Here is a 24,018-nt window from a genome sequence, read left to right on the forward strand (position 1 = left end):
TCCACAGAAGGTTATTTGAAGCCTGGTGATCATATTAGCAGGCTGTTTTGCACTCATGCTATTCGTGGAGGGACACTGTAGCTGGGGTTTTCCACAGCATGGTGCTTTTAGGCAAGGATTGCTCCTGCTCACATGGACTAGAGGGATTACCCTCTGTATGTTCATAAGATACGTACTTTCTGGGTGTTGTATCTCCTTAGACATGTGCTGCAGGGCAGGTTTTCAGTTCACTTGTTTATTTCCCTCCCTATGTTTGGACTGCTTTTGTACATCCCACTAGTCTCTGGATTCATCTGCTGTTGATGGCAAGGAAGGTAAAATTATGTGCTTACCTGATAATTTTCCTTTAGTCACAGCAGATGAATCCAGAGCCCCATCCTGGTGCGGGGGTTTGTCGCTCTCAGGAGCAGTTTGGGCTTACCTTTAGGCTGAAGTGCAGTCTCGGTTTTGATGTATCAATGATTCGGGTAGCACATGTGACAGAAGAAGTTCCATAGGTGTCCTATGTCTCATATGTTTAATGCGGTTAATGTGATTTACTTTTATATGATTTATTTCAACTTCTTTGAGAAGACCTATACTGATTGGCCAGGAGGATGTGCATCCAAGATATACCCGAGGTCAATTCAGTGCTCTCTATCTCCCCCTGCTGGTTGGTAGATATAATCCCACTAGTTTCTGGATTCATCTGCTGTGACTAAAGGAAAGAAAATTATCAGGTAAGGACATCATTTTACCTTACCCCTCCTTTTACGAACATGAAGCACAGGTTTTAGCACCGGCAGCAGCAGTAACTGCTCTGATGATCACAGAATTCCTATGAGCGTCAGAGCAGTTACCACCACTGCCGGCACTAAGCATTTGTAAAAGGAGGGGTTAGTTTGGTATTTTTGGTTTTGCAGTTCACGGATTTATATGTAATGTACCTTTTTTAGCTTGTCACTTATTTTGCATTTGAGGGTTTTGGTTGTATTTTCCATGTGGGACATAATTTTGGTCACCTTTGTTTTACTATCTGGACACATGATAAAGAATATATACATTTTACATTCCTAATGAATTAGTCAATCATTTTCAAATTTTGTAAGCAGCAGCAGTTATTTTAATTGAAAAAAGTATTATATAGGTCACAGTGTTAAAATGATAATTTATACACCTAGATTTGAGAGATTTATACATATAGATTTGAGAGATGTTTTTAATTGATGTTTTTTGGGAAAAAATTCATTTGTTAAATATTTTGTTGGTCATTTTTTTTTTTTTAATTCTTTATTCATTTTTATAACTTACATCAAATGCATTAAAAAGTAACCACATTTGAACTTAAATACATCACTTGAAATTCTACAATTCTTCATATTAAATGTAATTTATCCCTTTCCCTCCCTTCTCTTCAATATTTCATAATACATATACCATATAATAAACCCCACCTCATTCTTTCATTTGTACTAATCAGGGAAAATAATACCTATTCATTAAAATAATTTGTTAATGGCCCCCTTTCTGAATAGCTAATGATCTTTCCATTTTATAAATAGAAACATAGAAACATAGAAGATGACGGCAGAAAAGGGCTACAGCCCATCAAGTCTGCCCACTCTGCTTACCCACCCCCTGTCTATGCCCTAATGACCCAATTTCCTTATCTTGACCCTCGTAGGGATCCCACATGGGTATCCCATTTATTCTTAAAGTCTGGCACGCTGTCTGCCTCGATCACCTGCACTGGAAGCTTGTTCCAATGATCAACCACTCTCTCTGTGAAGAAATACTTTCTGGTGTCGCCATGAAATTTTCCGCCCCTGAGTTTGAGCGGGTGCCCTCTTGTGGCTGAGGGTCCCTTGAGAAAGAAAATATCATCTTCCACTTCGACACGTCCCGTGAGGTACTTAAATGTTTTGATCATGTCTCCCCTCTCCCTACGTTCCTCAAGAGTGTAGAGCTGCAATTTGTTCAGTCTCTCTTCGTACGAGAGACCCTTGAGCCCCAAGATCATCCTGGTGGCCGTCCGTTGAACTGATTCAATTCTGCGCACATCTTTACTGTAATGTGGCCTCCAGAATTGCACACAGTACTCCAGATGAGGTCTCACCATGGCCCTGTACAACGGCATTATGACTTCAGGCTTTTGGCTGACAAAACTTCTGTTGATTCAACCCAATATCTACCTTGCCTTAGATGAAGCCTTCTCCACTTGATTGGCAGTTTTCATGTCTGCACTGATGATTACTCCTAAATCTCGTTCTGCTGAAGTCCTAGTTAAAGTTTCTCCGTTCAAAAAGTACGTCCTGCATGGATTTCCACTTCCAAGGTGCATGACCTTACATTTCTTAGCATTGAAGCCTAGCTGCCAGGTTGAGGACCAACTTTCCAATGTAAGCAGGTCCTGTGCCATATAATTCTGTAAACTGCATTCACTTACTATATTACATAGTTTGGCGTCATCGGCGAATAGTGTTATTTTACCTTGAAGCCCTTGAGTTAGATCCCCTATGAATATGTTGAAAAGGAGTGGACCCAGGACCGAGCCCTGCGGCACTCCACTGGTCACCTCCGATGTTTTAGAGAGGGTACCATTAACCACCACCCTCTGAAGTCTGCCACTCAGCCAATCATTGACCCATGCAGTTAGTGTCTCTCCTAACCCCATCGATTCCATCTTGCTTAGCAGCCTGCGGTGTGGGACACTGTCAAAAGCTTTACTGAAGTCCAGGTACGCGACGTCCAAAGACTCTCCCAAGTCCAACTTTCTTGTTACCCAGTCAAAGAAGCTGATGAGATTGGATTGGCAGGACCTACCCTTGGTGAATCCATGCTGACTGGGATCCCGAAGATTCCCTTCATTCAAGATCGTGTCCAATTTGCTTTTAATTAGTGTTTCCATGAGTTTGCACACTATTGATGTGAGACTCACCGGTCTATAATTCGCAGCCTCTGCCCTGCAACCCTTTTTATGCAGAGGAACGGCATTAGCTAATTTCCAGTCCAGGGGAACTTTTCCCTTATTTAGGGAGAGATTGAATAGCTCAGCCAACGGTTTCGCCAGGACATCGCTCAATTCTCTGAGCACTCTTGGGTGCAAATTGTCTGGTCCCATGGCTTTGTTCACCTTGAGTCTTGCCAGTTCACTATAAACTTCACCTGGTGTGAACTCAAAATTCTGAAACAGGTCTTCTGTGCTTTGTGTTGCCTTCAACTGCGGACCGTGTCCCGGTGCCTCACAGGTGAAGACTGAGCAGAAGTATTCATTCAGTAGTTCGGCTTTATTGGAATCTGCTTCCACGTAACTTCCGTCCAGTCTTCTAAGGCGTACTATCCCGCCTGTGTTCCTTTTTCTGTCACTAATATACCTGAAGAAGGACATACTGAATTCCATCAAAAACTGTAGTTCAATCTATTCCAATTTTTCCAATTACAAATTATTTGTTGTATGGCTCCCTTTCTGAATAGCTAATGATCTTTCCATTTTATAAATATGACATACTGAATTCCATCAAAAACTGTAGTTCAATCTATTCCAATTTTTCCAATTACAAATTATTTGTTGTATGGCAACTCCTGTTAAAATAAGTAAAAGTTTATCATTTTTAAAAGATATTTGTCTCTTAGCTCTCATAGACATGCCGAATAATACTGTATCAAACGATAATGCCACATGATTTTCTAACAAACAATTTATTTGGCCCCATATTGATTTCCAAAAAGCCAAAATAAATGGACAATAGAATAATAGGTGATCTAAAGTCCCTGCTTCAAGATGACAATACCAACATCTATCAGACTTAGAGCAATCTAATTTTTGTAAACGAACGGGTCCAGAATGCTCTATGCAACAGGAAAATCCATGTTTGTCTCATAGATGCAGACATTTTATATGTTGGTCATTATTGATAGTAGTTTAATAATACACATTTTTGTTGAGTGGCTAATCTAGCTGGTTTTAAAAAAGGTTTGGACAAGTTCCTGAAGGAAAAGTCTATGATCTGCTGTTGAGAACAGACATGGGGGAAACTACTGCTTGTCCTGGATCGGTAGCATGGAATGCTGGTACTATTTAAGTTTTTGTCAGGTATGTGTGACTTGGATTGGCTTCTGTGAAGATGTGATACTGGGCTAGTGGACCATTGGTCTGATCCAGTAAGGCTATTATGATCTGGTTGATGAGGGTTTATTGATGATTCTCTTTTGTATTTATTTATTTATTGATATAAATGTTTCTCTATTAATTTGAGTTCCACATTACTTGACAAAACAAGAATTGACATTTCAGTACTGTAATTTTAGAAAATATATTTGCTGATATTTTTTTTAATGCGCAGTTGTTTGATGGTGCATATTAACAATTAACCCCTTCTTTTATCAAGCCACACTGCCAAGCTGCCCATTCTGTTCCTATGGGCAGCTCAGCATTTAGCTCACGCTGCTTGATAAAAAGGAGGGTACGTTTTTGGCTCTTCTGATCATCATAAATGAAAGTATGTAAAAAAAATTTTCTTGAGGATTTGAGTTATATAAGGTAATAAGGCTATTCAATAATAACATTTATGGTAGCTTAATACATGGGACTTTTATGATTTTGTAGTATTTCTACTAGGTGATTCAAATATGGTGTTGGAACACTTAGTAAATTTCAGTCATTGCTATTCATTTCTACCACATTTACAATAAGATGTACAAATAAGATTTATAGTGTATCAAAGTAGGTCTGTGAAAAATTCACGAAACAAGGGTGGTCTTGACAACTTCATCCTGTTTAGGGCCTGCCATTGAAACTGTCACACTTGCGTGGCAGCCTATAAGCCCTTCATGGCTTGCTGCTCATAAGCAGCAGGAGCAAGGAGACACTTGAACCAGTCAAATCAAGATCTGTTGAATATGTTGAAAACAGGGCTGTGGAGTTGGAGTCAGAGTTGGAAGCAATTCAGTGAAAATGTGCCAACTCCAACTCAGACTACTAATGGAGTTAAATTGTATGTCATGCAAATATTTTCTAGTGCAATTGGTGTGTCATTCTGGATGGATGGGTAATATCCCAGTGTTTGTGAGCCGTGCAGAAGAAGTCTACTCCAGTTTTTGAATCCCTCTTCCTTCACTAAAGGGCTCTGCTTCCCCCTTCAGTTTTACCTTGTGCATGTGAGCTGGAAGGTGTCTTTCTGATCTGCTCTGTTTATTTATTTTTCTGTTTTATTTTGGCATTTTTGCAATTTTTTGGTGCTCAGAGTTCCCCTAGTCGAAGGTACAATTCTACCTGCGTGAAGTAGAAGCAGACTGAGGTTTGCAGTCAACAGGCCAATCCCTCTCTGGTTCCTTTTGTCCAGCCTGCAGAAACCTTTTGGAGCTTGGGGTCTTTTCCCCTTGTAGCATTACTCACCTACTGTGTCGCAGGGGTTTGAGCGCAGGCTGTCGGGCATCTGTAGGTGGCTCAGCAGGCTTCCACAGGGTGCCAGCTGCGTTTCACCTCTCTCCTTTTATGTGTGCGGGGGTTCAACAGTCAGTCAGATACCAGGCCAACTGGCAGCCTGAAGATTTCAGCTCTGGAGCAACAGTTCCATTGAGGCAGTGATTTCTTCTCCCACATCCAGCTACTTTTGGAACTGAGGCAGGCTATGGCACATTAAGAATTTTATAGTTTTTACTTCTTCTATTCTGTAAGCATGTATTCGATGACTTTGTATTATGACTATTTCTCTGATTGTCCACCTCTTCTTGTTGTAAACCGCCTTGAAATATTATGGCTTTGGCGGTATATAAGAATAAAATTTATTATTATTATTATTAACAGCACAGATCACAGTGAATGTTGCCCGCTGAGTGTGTAGGGGTGGTTATAGCTTGATGAAATCCCAGGTCAGTGAGGGAGGAGAGGAAGCTGTCTCTTTGTCCTGAGGTGTTCGGGTAGTCTGGGAAATTGAAATCTCTCAGGAAGCAGTTCAGCTATAACCCCTTTCAGTTCCTTGATTACCCTCGGATGGATGCCGTCCAGTCCAGGGGATTTATCGTTTTTAAGCCTATCAATCTGCCTGCATACCTCTTCTAGACTGACTGTCAACCCAGTCAGTTTCCCGTCTTGGTTTCCTACGTATAGCCTGTCGGATTCAAACCCCCATCTTCCAAATGCATAAGTCTTTTATGGTTTAAAAAGCATTTTCACCTATGGAAAAATACTTCTAATTTAGCTAGGCTTTATTTAGCAATGTACTATCTTCTTTAGGTGCCATCAACTCATGCTCAAGTCTTAGCAACTTGATGAATTACAGATCTAAAAATAAATTGGTTTTATGCTAGTCCGGTAAGGTCCTCCAGCGTCATCCCTTTTGTTGATTTCAACGTGTCCAGCCATCTGATTGCAAATCGCCCTCTTCGTGCATATGCAGGCAAAAAAGTGAACTGTGTATAAGTCAAGACTAGGTCCCACATTGTTCCCTCTCTTCCTCCCCTCCACCTCAGAGTTCAACATTGCTCACTCTCTGTCTCCTTCCCCTCCTGCATCTCCCTTGCCTTTCTCAAACCTATCCTCCCTTTCCATAGCCCACAGCTTCATATTTCAACAACAGTCAGAACAGCCTGTTCCTTCTTGCTTTAAGTTAAATCATCAGAATTCGGTACGTGAAGATTTTATATTTCTTCGTTTGATAAGTCTTCAATTTACTTTTATTTACCACTCTCTCTCTCTAAACTTAGCAAGTTCACCAAAGCAAAAGGTTCTAGTAATATATTTTCACAGATCACTCATCCTTCCTATCCAAGGAGAATGTTTTATGTAAGAACTGGTATCTCAGCACCCACACATAGGCCTGTTTGCTTTTTTGTGTTAAAAAAATCAGTTTCGCTCACCAACTCTTTCCATACCAATGGTCTTAGCTAAAATTCCTCTTTGAATTTACTGCTTGAGTAGGGTTACCAGATGTCTGGAAAAACCTGGACATATCCCCTTTTTAGAGGACTGTCCAGGTGCCTCGATGGACTTTTCAAAACCCGGCAGTTTGGGTTTTGGAAAAACCTGAGCTCTCCAGCTAACTGGTCTGTTTGGAATGGAGTGTGAATTACTGGAAGTGATAGCCTTGAGGAAACCGTTGTAAATCACATGGGTGAAACATGTCGGTTATCCCCCGTTCTATGAATAGTGACCAGAAGTCTAGCTAAAAAAGCTAAGTAAAAACTAAGTGAATTATCCTTAGTGGTTATTTAAGATGAAATAAAAGTCACAGTCAAAAAGTCAAAAAATAAAATTATAAAAAAGATCCAATGACGAGTTGAGGTGTAAAGCCGCCCACCATGAGAGTATATTAAGTGGGGAGGTGACCTCGCTGAGGATCGGTTGATTGTAAACTTGGAAGTGAAGGAGGTGTATATATACAGTATTTGGTTTATATCCTTATATATTGGAAGTTTATGTCCTTTAGTGCATGCCACACTGGTCATAGGACTTCAGCATGTCACTGTAGACTTGTCAGTGCTCCATACCACCCTCTCCCCCCAATGTAATCCTCCACTGGTTATAAGCATAAGAAATAAACCCTCAACCCTTCTTTTTTTTTTTTTTAAGTTCTTTATTCATTTTAAATTTCTTACATCAAGTGATAAATATATAATACATATAATTTTCAATATACACTTGAATATCCATCAATATATATTTTAATACAAACATATATAAAGACCCCTTTTGCAATAAATTATAAATCATCTGTTATTATAATATTGTACCCACCCTAACCCCTATTATATGATCTATCCTTGTGCTATGATATCTGATCTTTAGAAAAAAGAGCCAATGGTCCCCAGATTTTATTAAATTTTTTAATATAACCATGTTGTAACGCTATTGCTTTTTCCATCTTATATATATGGCAAATAGAATTCCACCAAAAAGTGAAATTTAATTTTGTATGATCTTTCCAGTTTTGAGTAATTTGTTGTATGGCGACCCCTGTTAATATCAATAAAAGTTTATTATTGTTTGCTGATATTGGACTCTGTGTTCTCATTGCTGTTCCAAATAAAATTGTGTCATATGTAAGTCCAACATGATTTTCTAATAATATATTAATTTGGGGCCAAATTGTTTTCCAAAAGGCATTTATACAGGGACAAAAATAGATTAAATGATCTAATGTCCCAATTTCTACCTTACAATGCCAGCATCTATTAGATTTAGAACTATCTATTTTTTGTAACCGAGTAGGGGTCCATAAAACTCTATGTAATAAAAATAACCATGTTTGACTCATAGATGCTGACATTGTAGTATGTATTCTCCAGGACCAAAATTTTTGCCATTGAGTTGCAGAAATTGTCTGTCCTATCTCAATACTCCAAATGTCCCTAAGTCCTGTTCTTTTTTTTTTATTTAAAAATCCATATAATAATTTATACCATTTTGCGGCTTGGTGTCCCAAAAAATCTGCCTGAAAGCAAAGGATTTGCAAACTATATTGAGTATTAAGATTTTTCCATTCAGGGAACCCTTCCTGGATGGCTTGCTTCAATTGCATCCATTTAAAATATTGTGTTATGTTCAATCCAAATTTCTGTTGCAATTGTGAAAAACTAAGCATGGATCCATTTACTATAACATCATTTAAAGACCGTATACCTGCAATTATCCATTGCTTCCATATTATTTTGAATCCACCAATTTTGATCCTGGAGTTTACCCAAATGGATTGATTTAACGATTTAGTTATTGGATCTGTTGTAATATTACTAATAAATCTTAATGTTTTCCATGTATCTAATAAAATTCTGTGATCTTTATATCTCTTGGGCATTGTTATACTTATAAGATGTTCCGGATATAATGGAAACAGGAGTCTCCATTCTAAATATAACCAGTCTGGTACATTCTCCATGAGGTCTGGGAGGATCCAATACATACCCTGTCTTAAAATATAGGCTTGATGATACCTATAAAAATTTGGAAAATTTACCCCTCCCTCTCTAATTGTTTTTTGTAATGTTGCTAAAGCGATTCTTGGCCTTTTCCCAAACCAAACAAATTTTGTAAGTATTCTATTTAATTTTTTATAAAATGACCCCTGAAAAAATATCGGAATCATACTCATTTGATAACAAACCACAGGTAAGATCATCATTTTTATTGTTTGAACTCTTCCCCACCATGAAAGATGTAAAGGATTCCATTGCTCGCACATTTCTGTTATTTTTTTTAATAAAATTTTTTCATTTTCTGTTACTGTATCATCAATTGTATTTTTAATAACAATTCCTAAATATTTTATTCCTTCCTCTTTCCATTGGAATGAATATGAATCAAATAATCCTTTGGTACAATGGACATTAATTGGAAGAACTTCAGATTTTTCCCAATTTATTTTGTATCCAGAAAATTTACCAAATTTATCTAATAAATTTAATAAACATGGAATGGTATCTTCCGGTTTCCTCAAATATAAAAGAATATCATCTGCATATGCAGATAATTTATATTCCCAATTTGAAAATGTGATCCCCTTTATTCCCTTAGTTTGATTTATTGCAATTAATAAGGGTTCAAGAACAATATCAAAAAGTAAGGGAGATAAAGGACAACCTTGTCTAACCCCCCGTAACAAGTTAAATCTTTCTGAAATGTTATTATTTATATTTAATCTTGCTCCAGGAGAGCTATACAATGTTTGAATCATTTTAATAAAAAAGGGACATATTCCAAACCATTTTAAAGCTTGATACATAAATTTCCACTCCACTCTATCAAATGCTTTCTCTGCATCTAACGATATTAAGAAAGCTGGTTCATTCATAGTTTTCGCTAAGTTTAAAGAATGAAGTGCCAGTCTGGTATTATGTGAGGAATGTCTTTTAGCAACGAATCCTGTTTGGTGTACATCTATAATAAAAGGAAGAGCTTTTGCCAATCTTAATGCTAATACTTTAGCAAGCAATTTTTCATCTACATTCAACAATGATATGGGCCTGTAGTTTGAAACCAATGTAGGATCCCTGTTTGGTTTTGGTAAGACAATAATTACAGAATCTGCCATAGTACCTGATATATTTTCATTATGTATCTGATATTGATATAAATTTAATAAATAAGGCAATATAATATTTTGAAATGTTTTATAAAATTCAACAGTATATCCATCTCCACCTGGAGCGGATCCAACTCTAAGAGATTTCAATGCTAGTTCTATTTCTTTTAATGATATATGTTCTTCTAAACTTCCTTTTATATGTTCTGGAATATTTGGTCCAATAATTGAATTTAAAAACTCTAAGCCATCTTGTTCTTTATTTTCACAAGAATCTGAAGTATATAGACTCTTATAAAAATCAAGAAATTGTTTTACAATATCTTTAGTGCTGGTGTGTGTATTACCTTTTGTATCTTTTATTGCAATAATTTTAGTTTTTCTTTTTTTTGCTTTAAGAAAATTTGCTAACATTTTTCCAGCTTTATTTGAGTTTCCATAATATCTAAATTGCTGACAGAACATTTCTTTTCTAACAAATTGTGAAGAGAGTTCATTATATTTAGTTTTAACTTTTAATAGTTTTTGTAATACTACATTTTCCCATTTAATAATTAATTTTTTTTCTAATGATTTAATTTCTTCCTCTAATTCCATAAATTGTTTTATAAGCTGTTTTTTCATAAAAGCCGAATATGATATAATGTTACCTCTCATTGTCGCTTTACAAGCATCCCATATAATTTCAATATTCATATTGTCTGTGCTATTAATTTGAAAAAACTCTTTCATCTTTACTTTTAGGTCTGTTACAAAATTTTCATCAGCAAGTAAGGCATTATCAAATTTCCAAATTGATGTAAAATTTGTTTTTATATCATTTTTTAGATCAATCCACACACCAGCATGATCAGAAATTATAATAGGATCAATAACTGCTTTCATAACTTTTTGTGCTAAATTACTAGAAACAAATATATAATCAATTCTTGAAAATGATTTATGGACCTGAGAACAAAAAGAATATTCCTGATCATTAAAATGAAGAATACGCCATATATCTACCAAATCACAAGATTGTATCAAATTTTCTAGCCCTAATGATTTTATAATTTTACTAGGTTTCTTATCCAAAATAGGATCCATAACAGCATTGAAATCTCCAGCTACTATCAAATTTGAAGTAGCCAATGGTAGTAATATCTGTTGAATTTTTTTAAAAAACTCCATTTGATTTGAATTAGGAGCATATAAATTAAATAAGTCCAGGGTTGTATTTCCCATTATCATTTTGATATGTACCCATCTTCCTAATGGATCAATTTTTATAAGTTTAAAATCAGCAGTACATTTCTTATTAATAAGTATGGCTACTCCTGCCTTTTTCCCTAAGGCAGGAGCAAAAAAACATTTAGATACCCATCCCCCAATTAGTTTATTAGATTCATTCCCTGTAAGATGTGTCTCTTGCATGAAATAAATATCCGCATTTTGCTTGTGAAGGAAACCTAACATTTTTTTTCTTTTTACTGGGTGATTCAGACCATTGACGTTAATGGAAAAAATTTTAATTGTCATTTAATAATTTGAGTAAAATTAAATATCTTCTTAATATAAAATTTTGATCAGATATCTGCACTTTTCTTTAATTATTCTAGATTTAATTATTAATTTTCCCCTCTTCCTATTCCCATCCCCCACCCCACCCTCCCTTTTAATTAAAAATTGTGTATACTTGGTAGCACGCATCTTAAGTCGATAATAAAGCACTCCATAAGACCTGTTCTTATTGTATTCTATAAATTAAAACATTTGTTATTTAAATGAAATATAATATAATTTAGCCATGTTACACACATATATATATATATATATATATAATATTCAAAGCATATTATATTGTTAATTTATCTAAATTGTTATTTTTGTAATAAATATATATCAATAAATAATCCCTTATTTGTTTTATTTTAAATAATATGGGAATTCAATGATATATAATTAAGTATTTTATGATCAAAAAATCCCCCTCCTATGGAGGAACCCACCGTAAAAGCACATCTCGATTTCACATATATATTTCTTTTACTTTTATGTTAGTTGAATCCAGAAGAGAGAATAATTTCAATACAAACTCATTTCCTTCAAGTATATCTCAGTCCACCTTTATTCTTGATTGTAGTTTTCTATTCCGTTTTGAATTTTCATTTTCTCTTCTTTTCTTCTTTTCCCAATGTATGTAGTTCTTCTCTTTATATGATCAATACGATGCAACAACAAGATCTGTCCATAAGTTCAACGGTTATACAAAAGTCTTTCTTTATAGTTCCGGTGTCTGCTCTGTCCATCACATGTAGTTCCCTCGCTTTGACATCTGGGAATCTGAGTCTTTATTCTCTCCTCTGTATCTAGTGTTATATATGTTCGAGATGCACCCCCACTGCGCATCCCCCCATGGAGGAAGATCTTTACTTTATATTGTATTAAATTAATTAAAATTATAAAGTAGTCTTTCAAATATTTTCTATTTTTCTAAAAATGAAAATCATTTATCTGAAAATTATTAATTAATATTGAATGTTCCTGAACATCTTTCCTTATAAATTCATTCTTTAATATTATATTATATTTTCCTTTAATACATTCATATCTTCCTTTAATAAACTTAGTTCATGTTTAAAACATTCACTTATTCCCTTAATAGAAGTTTTTTTTTTTTTTGGAATTTTGATTTCATTTGAATTCCATTTTTGAATATCGTTAGTGTAGAATATTTGAATTGATTTGAATATATTACATTCTATATAGTTTTTCCAAATCAATTTATAATACCTTTTTATCAAATTAGTTATTTAACTATATTCAGTTATCTATATATAGGAACTAAAATATGATAAACAATTTAAGAAGACATTGGTACTTCCTGGTTTTGAATAAATTTTTCTAATTTCTCTGGATCATTGAAAGATAAAGTTTTGTTTCCAATTGTCACTTTCATAGTAGCAGGGTATACCAATCCAAACTTCGCTCCTAATTCTCTCAGCTTTGGTCTTAAATCCAATAACTTCTTTCTTTTTACAGCTGTATTTTTTGCGAAATCCGGCACTAGATGTATAAAAGCATCCTGATACTTCAAACCTTTATTTTTCTTGGCCAGTTGTAATATTTCTATGGCCTGTTGGTGTCGCAATAGTTTAAAAATAAAAGGTCTTGGTCCTTGCTGGTTTACTGCTCTTTTTAACGGCACTCTATGTGCTCTTTCTATTTCTATGGGAAATTTCGTTTGCAAAGGAAGTAGCTTGGGAAGTAATTTTTCAATGAAGGTGACAGGATTTCCTATTTCTGCTCCTTCCGGCAAGCCAATCAGACGGATGTTACTTCTTCGTTCACGATTCGAAAAATCTTCCAGGTCTTTAATAAGTATTTCAATTTTTTTCCTGTCTGCTTGGCTATAACAGATTTCCTCTTCAACTGTCAGCATTCTTTCTTCTAAGTTGTTAGATTTCAATTCAAGCACATCCATCTTCTTATTTATATTTGAAACCTCTTCTGTTAAATCGGTAACTTTTTTAGTAATAATAGAAAGCATTTCTTTAATTTCTTTTAACTCTTTCATAACTTCTGTGTCTGTCAGTTTTAAACTGCTCTCCTGCTCCGGTTTTGCCCTTTTGCTACTTCCTGATACAGCGAAGTCGTTTTTATTCTGTTTACCAGTTGCCATCCTTTTTTCTTCTTTATTATTCATAGGACCAGTGAAATTTTAATATATCTTCCGTTTTCATTCAATTTATTTAATCTTTCAAGGTCTTTTTAACGGAGCTCTTCAATTACACGACTTTCTTCATGCGTGTCCAAGCCACGCCCCCAACCCTCAACCCTTCTGCAGGTGAAAAGATGAAAAACCTTCTACTTTTTCCTCTGTCCAAGATCTTATTCAGTACTCAGACCCCCAATGGCTGAGAAACTCTGTGCTTCTTCTTGCTAGACTGACAGAAAGGAGCAAACATAAGCTGCCCTTCAAAAATATTTCTATTTATAATCTTTCTACTTATAATCCCTATGAACTCAACAGTTCTTTTTTTTTAAATTCTTCATTTAATTATTTGTTACAATACATTGATAACAAATATTCATGAATGACCATAGCAAACTCAATAAGGAGAACATGAAAACATAGGCAATTATCAACCGTGTCTTAGTCCACATTATCATGGTCGCCAGTACCTTTTTAAAAAGGAAGAAAGAAAAAAAATCAAATCTCAGCTGGAATGGCCAACTAAAAAAATATCTCCTCTTTTTTCTATTATACCACACATATAGGCAAATGACAAATTATATCCCTGCTTAGGTAAATATGTAGTCAACATTGGGAACATATTGGGGAACATTCTGTAATTAGTAGACACTTTTATGGGAATGTAATTTTATTTTATGGCTTGAGTTTACTACATCAAAAACGGAAAAACCTACAACAAAATCTTGTCTCTTTTTTTCTTTTGTCTTGTTTTTAGAGCACTAGAGAAAGTATGAAAGTATGAGAAGATCTACTGCTCCAAGTCAGCTGCTGGGGAATGTGACAAAAAAGCCAAAGTTTATGCCTCCAGCTCAAATTTATACATCCCATGTAGATAAAGAAAGTTCACAAATGAATCCTTGTAGTACAAAAGAGGTAAAGAGGCATACTTGTATCTTATTTTTGGCACAGCTTTTCCTGTTTGATGCTTGTATGGTCTATTGTTGTGACAACCTTTGGTGATAAGATGTATTAACAGTAGAAGGACTGATATGGTCAAAAATGTCATGCCTGGCTCTATAGAGTTCAAGGCCAGACCTCTTAAATGACCAGTTTCAAAGTCTGGTGTTTAATTGCTGCAGACAGGCTGTAAAATATAAAATTTTAAAAAAATACATTATACACAAGGTAATATCTATAAGTCTTTAGATGTTAATTTAACTTGTTATAACACAGATATTGCTACAAAATCTGTCATGATTGGCCACTAGATATGTAGCACATAGATTACCAACACAGTACGCAGAGGAGATACATGACAACTGGTACCCAACCAATATCTTTCTATCCCTGCTGCCACTTGCTCACCTGCCAAGTCTCTGCCTTCCTAGATCTGCTGCAGAAACAGAAATTAGAAACCGTGTCTTTTCCCTTCCCTTCTGCCTATCTGGTACCTCACCCACTGTCTCATGGATTCTGTGGCTGTAAGTAAACCAAAACCAGGTACAGGGCCATAGCCTTGTGCATGCAACTGGTGTTTCTTACTTGTCCTGCCTAGTGCTGCCTGATTCAGGGGAAAAAAATTTTCAATTCAATTCAGCCTATTGAATCGATTTTTCCGCCCAATTGTGCTTTTTTTGTTTGTTTTAACGTCCTGGCAGGTTTATTTTGTAGCCTTTGACGCACCCCACCCCCCTTTTCCCTCTTCAACCCCTCGCCGGTGCTATGGTCTAAACAAAATAAATGGAGAGAGAAAGATAATGGTTATCCCAGAACAAGCAGGCAGCATATTCCCACACATGGGTGACGTCACCGACGGAGCCCCGCAGCGGACAGCCTCGAAAGCAAACTTGCTTGAAGATCTCGAGCTTTCGAGTGCTGCATCGCGCATGCGCGCGTGCCTTCCCGCCCAAACTAGGGGGCGCATCTCCTGTGAGGATCCTCAGTTCAACGTTTTCCGCGGATCCGAGAAGACTTGTTCATCTCGCTCCGCAGCGTTGTGCCTTCTCTTCACCGCAGCTGAGAACTTTTTTTCACGGTCGCTGTGCTTGTGCAGTTTTCTTTTGTTTTCTATACATTAAAAAAAAAAAAAGAATCTTTTATTTTTTTCTTTTTGTTTCGTAGTGCGAGTTTTGGGGATTTGAGGCTTAGGCCTCTCTCCCTTCTTCGCGCCACGGACTTTCTTCTCTCTATGTCCTGGCCTGTAACCGGGTTTAAGAGGTGTTATCAGTGTGGCCGAACAATCTCGATTACCGACCCTCATAGTCGGTGTATGATCTGCTTGGGGACTACTCATCGCCCAGAAGATTGTCTTCGCTGCCTCACTCTTCAACCTCGGGCTTTTAAGCGCCGTTGTGACAGGTTCTTCGAACTTTTTCCACGAATGGAGCCTGACAAACCTTTGACCTCGGTCGAGGCGTCGTCCAAGCCTTCCACTTCGGGACAGTCCTCGAGTACTAAGCCCTCGACTTCGCCTCCTCCACTGGCCTTGGCCTCGAAGACCTCTGGGTCCTCGGCCTCGAAGGCCTCGGCGGTGTCCTCGAAACCTATGACTGGGGGTAAGTCTCCTTCCTTTTCAGGTGCCATTCCCAAGAAGCCGACGGAGTCTCTTTCCACACAACCCGGGGCTCCGGGTTTGACTCTGTCTTCTGGACCATCTACTAAACGTGCCTCCAAGTCTAGGGAATACTCACATTCGAGGTCACCCTCCTTGGAGCGCACAAGGGTACCTCCGACTCCGAGTCCCTTGGTCTCTGTATCCATGTTTGAGGATATGCTTAAGTCGATTTTAACAACTCAAATATCCTCTATTGTAGCTCAGTTGGTCCCGTCCTCGACTCTGTCTTCGACAGTCCAGCCTGAGCCTCGTAGGTGCTCTCCTAGGGGCAGGTCTCGCACTAGGATTTCCTCTTCGGAATCCTCTCCTGAACATGCTTCTAGACTGTCTTTGCCTCGGCCGAAGCATCGGTCGAGATCATCGAAGCTTCCTCCGTCGAAGAGCTCAAGGCCTTCGGATCTTTCTTCGAAGAATATGCCTCGCTCTCATAGTACAGTTGCCTCCTCATTATCGTCGAGGCATTCGAGGTCGAGAACTCCCTCGAGGCTTTTACCTCGGGATTTATCCCCACTTTCTAAGCCTCGCACTCCGAGAACCTCCCCGTCTCGAAGTCTCAAAAGGAAGCATTCGGTCACTCCGCCTCTGACAGGGAGTGGAGCTTCATCAATCACATTGCGTCTGGAATCGGAGCCGGTTTCTCAATACTCCCGCGAGGCTTCTCCCTCGTTTTCCGTGGCTCCTCGTTCTCATTCTGCTTCGCCTGACGAAGCCTCGACTTCGAAGTCTTCTTCGTTTGCTAAATTCGTCTTCGACATGGGGCAGGCTCTTAAATTAGACTTACATTCTGATTCTAAGTACACGCCTGAATACTTGGCGGATATGGAGCTTTCACATCCTCCTAAAGAAACTTTACGCCTACCCATGACTCCTGTGCTGAAGCAGACTTTCCTACAAAATATGGAAACTCCTTACTCTGTCACAGCTATTCCATCGAAGCTGGAGTCCAGGCATCGTACTGTCCCATGCAAGGGCTTCGAAAAATCTCAACTTTCCCACCAGTCCTTGGTGGTTGAGTCATCTCTTAAGAAAGCTCACCCTTCTAAAGTGTCTGCAACAGTCCCTCCGGGGCGTGAAGGTCGCACTATGGACAAGTTTGGGCGTAGACTGTATCAAAATTCAATGATGGCTAACCGAATTTTGAATTACAATTATGTTTTTACATCCTATTTCAATTATTTTTTGAAACAGTTGCCATCTTTTTGCCCAGACTTGCCCAAAACGCGCCTTATGGAATTTAAACAGATTCTTCAATCTCTGTCTCAATTACGACTTTTCATGTTGCAGGCATCTTATGATGCGTTTGAGCTCTCTTCTAGGGTCTCGGCGTTTGCGGTGGCTATGCGCCGTCTCGCCCGGCTCAGAATCGTTGATATGGACCCCAACCTGCAGGACCGTTTAGCAAACTTACCTTGCCAGGGTACTGAACTCTTTGACGATTCTATCGCGGCAGCTACGAAGAGACTTTCTGAACATGAGCACTCCTTTGCCTCTCTTCTTCGGCCCAAGCCGAAACCTTCTGTGACTAGAGCTTATAAGCCTCCTGCTCGACGCTACCCAATGAAATCCACTCCGGCTTTCTCTAGACCTCCTCCTAGGCGTCCTCAACAACAACGTCCTCAGAAGTCTCAGGCGCCTGCTCCAACCAAACCCGCACCGTCTTTTTGACGGTCCAGTGGTGAGCATTCCAACCTTCTTGCATCCGAACTCCTCCCTGCCCATAGGAGGTCGCCTTTCCCTTTTTACATCTGTCTGGGAAACCATTACATCGGACCTCTGGGTTCTCACCATCATCCGCGAGGGATACTCTCTACGCCTGCTTCAGGTGCCTCCAGATCACCCTCCAAGAGAGTGTCTTTCCAGTCTCTCGCAACTCCCCCTTCTTCTTCAGGAGGCTCAGGCACTTCTTCGCCTTCGAGCAGTGGAGGAGATTCCTCCTTCCGAGCGCAACCTGTGGTTTTACTCCAGATACTTCCTAGTTCCCAAGAAGACGGGGGATTTGCGACCCATTCTGGATCTTCGAGCCCTCAACAAATTTCTAGTCAAAGAGAAGTTTCGCATGCTCTCCCTTCCGATCATGTACTCCCTCATGGATCAGGGAGATTGGATGTGCTCACTGGACCTCAAAGAGGCTTATACTCATATTCCTGTTCATCTGAATTTTCGCAAATATCTCAGGTTCAAGGTGGGGAACCTTCATCTTCAATACAGGGTTCTTCCTTTCGGCTTGGCTTCCCCCAGGGTCTTCACCAAGTGTCTGGTCGTGGTGGCTGCAGCCCTCCGTGCTCGAGGCCTTCAGGTTTTTCCTTACCTCGACGATTGGCTTATCAAAGCTCCTTCTCTTCCAGGGGTTATGCAAGTGACCCTTCAGACTATTTCGTTTCTTCAAGGTCTGGGGTTCCATATCAACTTTCCCAAATCTCAGTTGGTTCCAACTCAGTCGATCCAATTTATTTGAGCCATTTTGGATTCCGTTCAAATGAGAGCTTTTCTCCCTCTCAATCGTCAAGAAACCCTAATTTGACTTTGCCAGCAAGTGGCTTCTCGGTCGACTCTCTCTGCTCGTCAAATGATGGTCCTGCTCGGGCACATGGCGTCTACGGTTCATGTCACTCCCCTTGCAAGACTACACCTTCGCATTCCTCAGTGGACCCTGGCGTCTCAGTGGCAACAGGCTCTAGACCCGCCTTCTCGGCATCTACAGGTGACTCCTTTCTTGAAGAAGTCTCTCCGCTGGTGGATGCTCTCTTCCACTCTTTCCAGAGGTTTGAAGTTTCACCATCCTCCTCATCAAAAGGTGCTCACGACCGATTCGTCCACCTACGCGTGGGAAGCCCACCTAGATGGTCTCCGTACGCAAGGGTTGTGGACATCCGCAGATCGTCGGTGTTACATCAATCTGTTGGAACTCAGAGCGATTTTTCTTGCTCTCAAAGCCTTTCTTCACCTCCTTCACGACCAAGTAGTCCTAGTTCGGACAGACAATCAAGTAGCTATGTACTATGTCAACAAACAGGGCGGCACGGGATCTCACTCCCTTTGTCAGGAAGCTCTGAGGTTGTGGCATTGGGCGATTTCTCACAACATCTTCCTTCCTTCCGTCTATATTCAAGGTCAACAGAACTGCCTTGCAGACAAATTGAGTTGTCTGCTTCAACCTCACGAATGGATGCTCAATTCCCCCACACTTCGTCAAGTGTTTGCTCGGTGGGGGACTCCTCGGGTAGACCTCTTTGCGTCGCCCAGCAACTTCAAACTACCTATGTTTTGTTCCCGCATTTTCTCGCCTCATCGACTCAAGGTGGATGCGTTTCTTCTGGACTGGGGGAGTCAGTTTCTTTATGCCTTCCCTCCATTCCCTCTTATTCTCAAAACTCTTGTCAAGCTGAAGTCGGACCATGCCACGATGATTCTCATAGCGCCTCGGTGGCCCCGACAACCTTGGTTCTCCCTTCTTCTTCAACTCAGCATCAGGGAACCTCTTCTTCTGCCAGTTTTTCCTTCTCTGCTCACTCAGAGTCAGGGGTCATTACTTCATCCCAATCTGCAGCCTCTCCACTTGACGGCTTGGTTCCTTTCTACATAACAGATCCTTCCCAATTCTCTCAGTCTGTTCACGATATCTTTCTGGCTTCCAGGAAACCGTCCACTCGTCAATGTTATGGCCAGAAGTGGACTAGATTCTCGACTTGGTGTTCCAGTCGTCGTCTTCAGCCGATGTCTTCCTCTTTAGCTTCCGTTCTGGACTATTTGCTTCATTTATCCCAATCAGGCCTCCAATCCACATCTATTAGAGTTCATCTTAGTGCGATTGCTGCTTTTCATCAACCTCTGGATGGGAAACCTCTCTCTGCACATCCTCTGGTTGCTCGCTTTATGAAGGGCCTTTTTAATCTCCATCCACCTGTCAAACCGCCTCCTGTTGTATGGGATCTTAATGTTGTTCTGGCTCAACTGATGAAACCTCAATTTGAACCTATTGACTTGGCTCATTTTAAATATCTTACTTGGAAAGCTGTATTCTTGATTGCCCTCACTTCTGCTCGTAAAGTCAGTGAATTGCAAGCTTTGGTCTCGGACCCACCTTTCACGGTTTTTCACCATGACAAGGTGGTTCTTCGTACACATCCAAAATTCTTACCTAAAGTAGTGTCAGATTTTCATATCAATCAATCTATTGTTCTACCGGTGTTTTTTCCTAAGCCGCATTCTCACCCTGGTGAGGCATCACTGCATACTTTGGACTGTAAACGTGTTTTGACGTTTTACCTTCAACGTACTCAACCTCACAGAACATCTCCTCAACTTTTCATCTCTTTTGATCCAAATAGGTTGGGACGTCCTGTCTCGAAGCGTACCATCTCCAACTGGATGGCTGCTTACATTTCTTTCTGCTATGCTCAGGCTGGTCTTTCTCTGCAGGGTCGAGTGATGGGCCACAAAGTTAGAGCTATGGCGGCATCTGTCGCTTTCCTCAGATCAACACCTATTGAGGAAATTTGCAAGGCTGCCACTTGGTCCTCGGTTCATACTTTCACCTCTCATTACTGTCTGGATACTTTATCCAGGAGGGATGGCCATTTTGGCCAGTCTGTTTTGCAAAATCTTTTTTCGTAAATTGCCAACTCCCTCCATCCCTTTTTACTTAGCTTGGAGGTCACCCATGTGTGGGAATATGCTGCCTGCTTGTCCTGGGATAAAGCACAGTTACTTACCGTAACAGTTGTTATCCAGGGACAGCAGGCAGATATTCCCACAACCCTCCCACCTCCCCTGGTTGGCTTCTTGGCTTGGTATCTGAACTGAGGATCCTCACAGGAGATGCGCCCCCTAGTTCGGGCGGGAAGGCATGCGCGATGCAGCACTCGAAAGCTCGAGATCTTCAAGCAAGTTTGCTTTCGAGGCTGTCCGCTGCGGGGCTCCGTCGGTGACGTCACCCATGTGTGGGAATATCTGCCTGCTGTCCCTGGATAACAACTGTTACGGTAAGTAACTGTGCTTTACTGCGGATGGGCAGATTAGATGGGTCATTTGACCTTTATCTGCCATCATGTTTCTATAAATGGTATGTGGTCTTCATCATAAGGCCTATGGAGACAGACTTAAAGATCTCAATCTGTACACTTTGGAGGAAAGGTGGGAGAGGGGAGATAGAGACATTTAAATACCTACGTAATGTAAATGTGCATGAGTCGAGTTTCTTTAATTTAAAAGAAAACTGCAATGAGAGGGCATAGGATGAAGTTAAGAGGTGATAGGCTCCGGAGTAATCTAAGGAAATACTTTTTTACAGAAAGGGTGGTAGATGCATGGAACAGTCTCCCAGAAGAGGTGTTGGAGACAGAGACTGTGTCTGAATTCAAAAGGGCCTGGGATAGGCACGTGGGATCTCTCGGAGAGAGAAAGAGATAATGGTTTCTGCGGATGGGCAGACTAGAAGGGCTATTTGGCCTTTATCTGCCATCATGTTTCTATAAACATAAAAGACTTTTCCTCTCTCTGGGCTAGATGCTCTAAAGAGGATCAGTAAGACTGTGTGGCTCTGCTCTGATCCAATTTTTGGCCGATTCAAAAAGAGCTATTGATGCATTAAAACAGGCCTACACAACTCAAAAATAATCCGGGGCCGAAACGAAATCGTAAAATGTAGCGAGGGCCGCAGGTAGTGGCCACGGCTTGAGGCACCTGGGAGTGTTCAGACGTTGCCATGATTACATCATTCGCATGCGTGACATCATCACGTTGATATCCACGCATGTGCAGAGGCCTTCCAGACGGACCCTGAGACGCCAGTAGGGGGTGCCAGCAGGGAAGAGGGCGAGAGAGAAGGAGAGGCACTGGTGGCAGCTGATTGCCTACAGCAGTGTTTTTCAACTACTTCAAGCTAAGTACCTCCAACCAGACTTCCCAAGCTCTGCCCCAGATCCTGCCCCCTTTACTAATTGTGTTGCAATTTTTTTCCTTTCATTTTTCATATGCACACAATACACACAGCACATATAAATTATCAAAACTGACACATTTCAATCACTAAACTGAAAATAAAATCATTTTTCCTACCTTTGTTGTCTGGTGATTTAATTAGTTTCTGGTTGGACTTCTTTCTGACTGTGCATCCAACATTTCTTTCACAATCCAGCCCTATCCCCTTTAGGTCCAGGTCTCTATTTCCTTTCCCTCTGCTTACCCTCCCCCAGATCCAGTGTCAGTTCTCCTTTGTACCTACCACCACCTTTGTTCCAGGTCTCCCTCTCTCCCCATCCTTTGTTATGATCTTGCATCTCTATGTTCTTCCTCAGGGTCTCTCCCCTTCTGTCTGCACTTCCCATAGTCCAGTATCTACCTCCTGTCTTTCCCCTTTGGTCCAGGCCTCTCACTCTCTCTGTCTTTCTTCTGCAGTGAGAGCCGTTTTGTGCCGCATGCGGCCCGCAGGCTGTATGTTGTGCAGGGCTGCACTAAAAGATTTGCATGCAAATGATTCACACAGAGGTTCATCGTAATTCCTGTCTCAACCATCCCATTGATCGCTGTGAGAGCGACTCTCACACATTTGCAGAGCCAGCAGGGAAAGCCCCGAAAGCAGCCTTCTGCCACTCAGCTGTTCAGGTCAGGAAAACTTTTTTTTTAATGGGCACAGATTCTTTGCATGTCACACACACACAATATCTGCCCTATTAAAGAAAAAAAGCCCCCACCCCTGACAATCCCCGATAAACATGGCACTAGGAATTCCCTCATCCCCGCGCTAGCGAAAATTAGCAGGAGGGATGCCCTTTCCCTCCTGTCATGCAATCCTCCTCCCACACCACCCCCAGCATGAGAAAAAATGGCAGGAGGGATACCCACTCCTTCCTGCCATGCTGACCCCCCCCACTCCCACGGCAGCAAAACTGCAGAAGGGATCCCCACTCCTTTCTGCTATGCTGACCCCCCCCCCCCAGACGAAAGAAAATTGGCAGGGGGTTGCCCATTCCCTCCTGCCAACGAAGGCCCCCCCAAAACCATCCCCTTCCCCCCTCCCAAAAAATGGCAGGAGGGATACCCACTCCCTGCTGCCACCAGATGGTCCCCTGAACCTCCCCCTGTGACTTTTTATGAAGATGGAAGCAGGCAAGAAGCACTGCCCCTCCACCTTGAAGGCCCGTCAATCTAAAATGGCGGGCCTTCCCTCCTCGGTGCATTATGTGATGCACGGGGAGGGGCCCAAGGCTCTGATTGGCTGAGATGCCTAAGGCCCCTCCCAAGGGCCTAAGGGAGGGACCTTAGGTGTCTGAGCCAATTAGGGCCTTAGGTGCCTCCCTCTGTAGAGGCATCTACAGAGGGAGGAGCCTAATGCCCTAATTGGCTCAGATGCCTAAGGCCTCTCCCAAGGGACATGTCAGCCAATTGGGGCCTTGGGCCCCTCACAGTGCATCACATGATGGCACCGAGGAGGGAAGGCCCACCATTTTGTATCGGCGGGCCTTCTAGGTGGAGGGACCGTGCTTCCCTCCTGCCTCCATCTTTGGAAAAACGTACTGGGGGAAGGGGTTTGGGAGGAGTATCCATTGCAGGAGGGAGTGAGCATTCCTCCTGCCTTTTTTTATGTGTGTGTGGGGGAAGGGGATGCATCAGGCAGGGGCTTCCCTTGGCAGGAGGGGAGTGAGCATCTCTCCTGCCATTTTTTCTCACATGAGGGATAGGGTCTGCATGGCAGGAGGGAGTGGCCATCCCTCCTGCTGTTTTTGCTGCTG

The 24,018-nt window shown here is 40.7% G+C and overlaps 1 protein-coding gene across 1 annotated transcript in view; it reads left to right on the forward strand.

The window, feature by feature from the left end:
* Positions 1-24,018, forward strand: part of RAD54B (RAD54 homolog B) — a 184,633-nt gene that overhangs the window by 11,117 nt on the left and 149,498 nt on the right. Inside the window, exon 2 of the mRNA XM_033933705.1 lies at positions 14,450-14,607. Within this exon, the coding sequence (XP_033789596.1) occupies positions 14,473-14,607 (135 nt within the window). The 5' untranslated portion in view covers positions 14,450-14,472. The remainder of the gene's footprint in view (positions 1-14,449; positions 14,608-24,018) is intronic.

The sequence above is a fragment of the Geotrypetes seraphini genome, chromosome 2 (genome assembly GCF_902459505.1).
Source record: "Geotrypetes seraphini chromosome 2, aGeoSer1.1, whole genome shotgun sequence".
Classification (NCBI taxonomy): domain Eukaryota; kingdom Metazoa; phylum Chordata; class Amphibia; order Gymnophiona; family Dermophiidae; genus Geotrypetes; species Geotrypetes seraphini.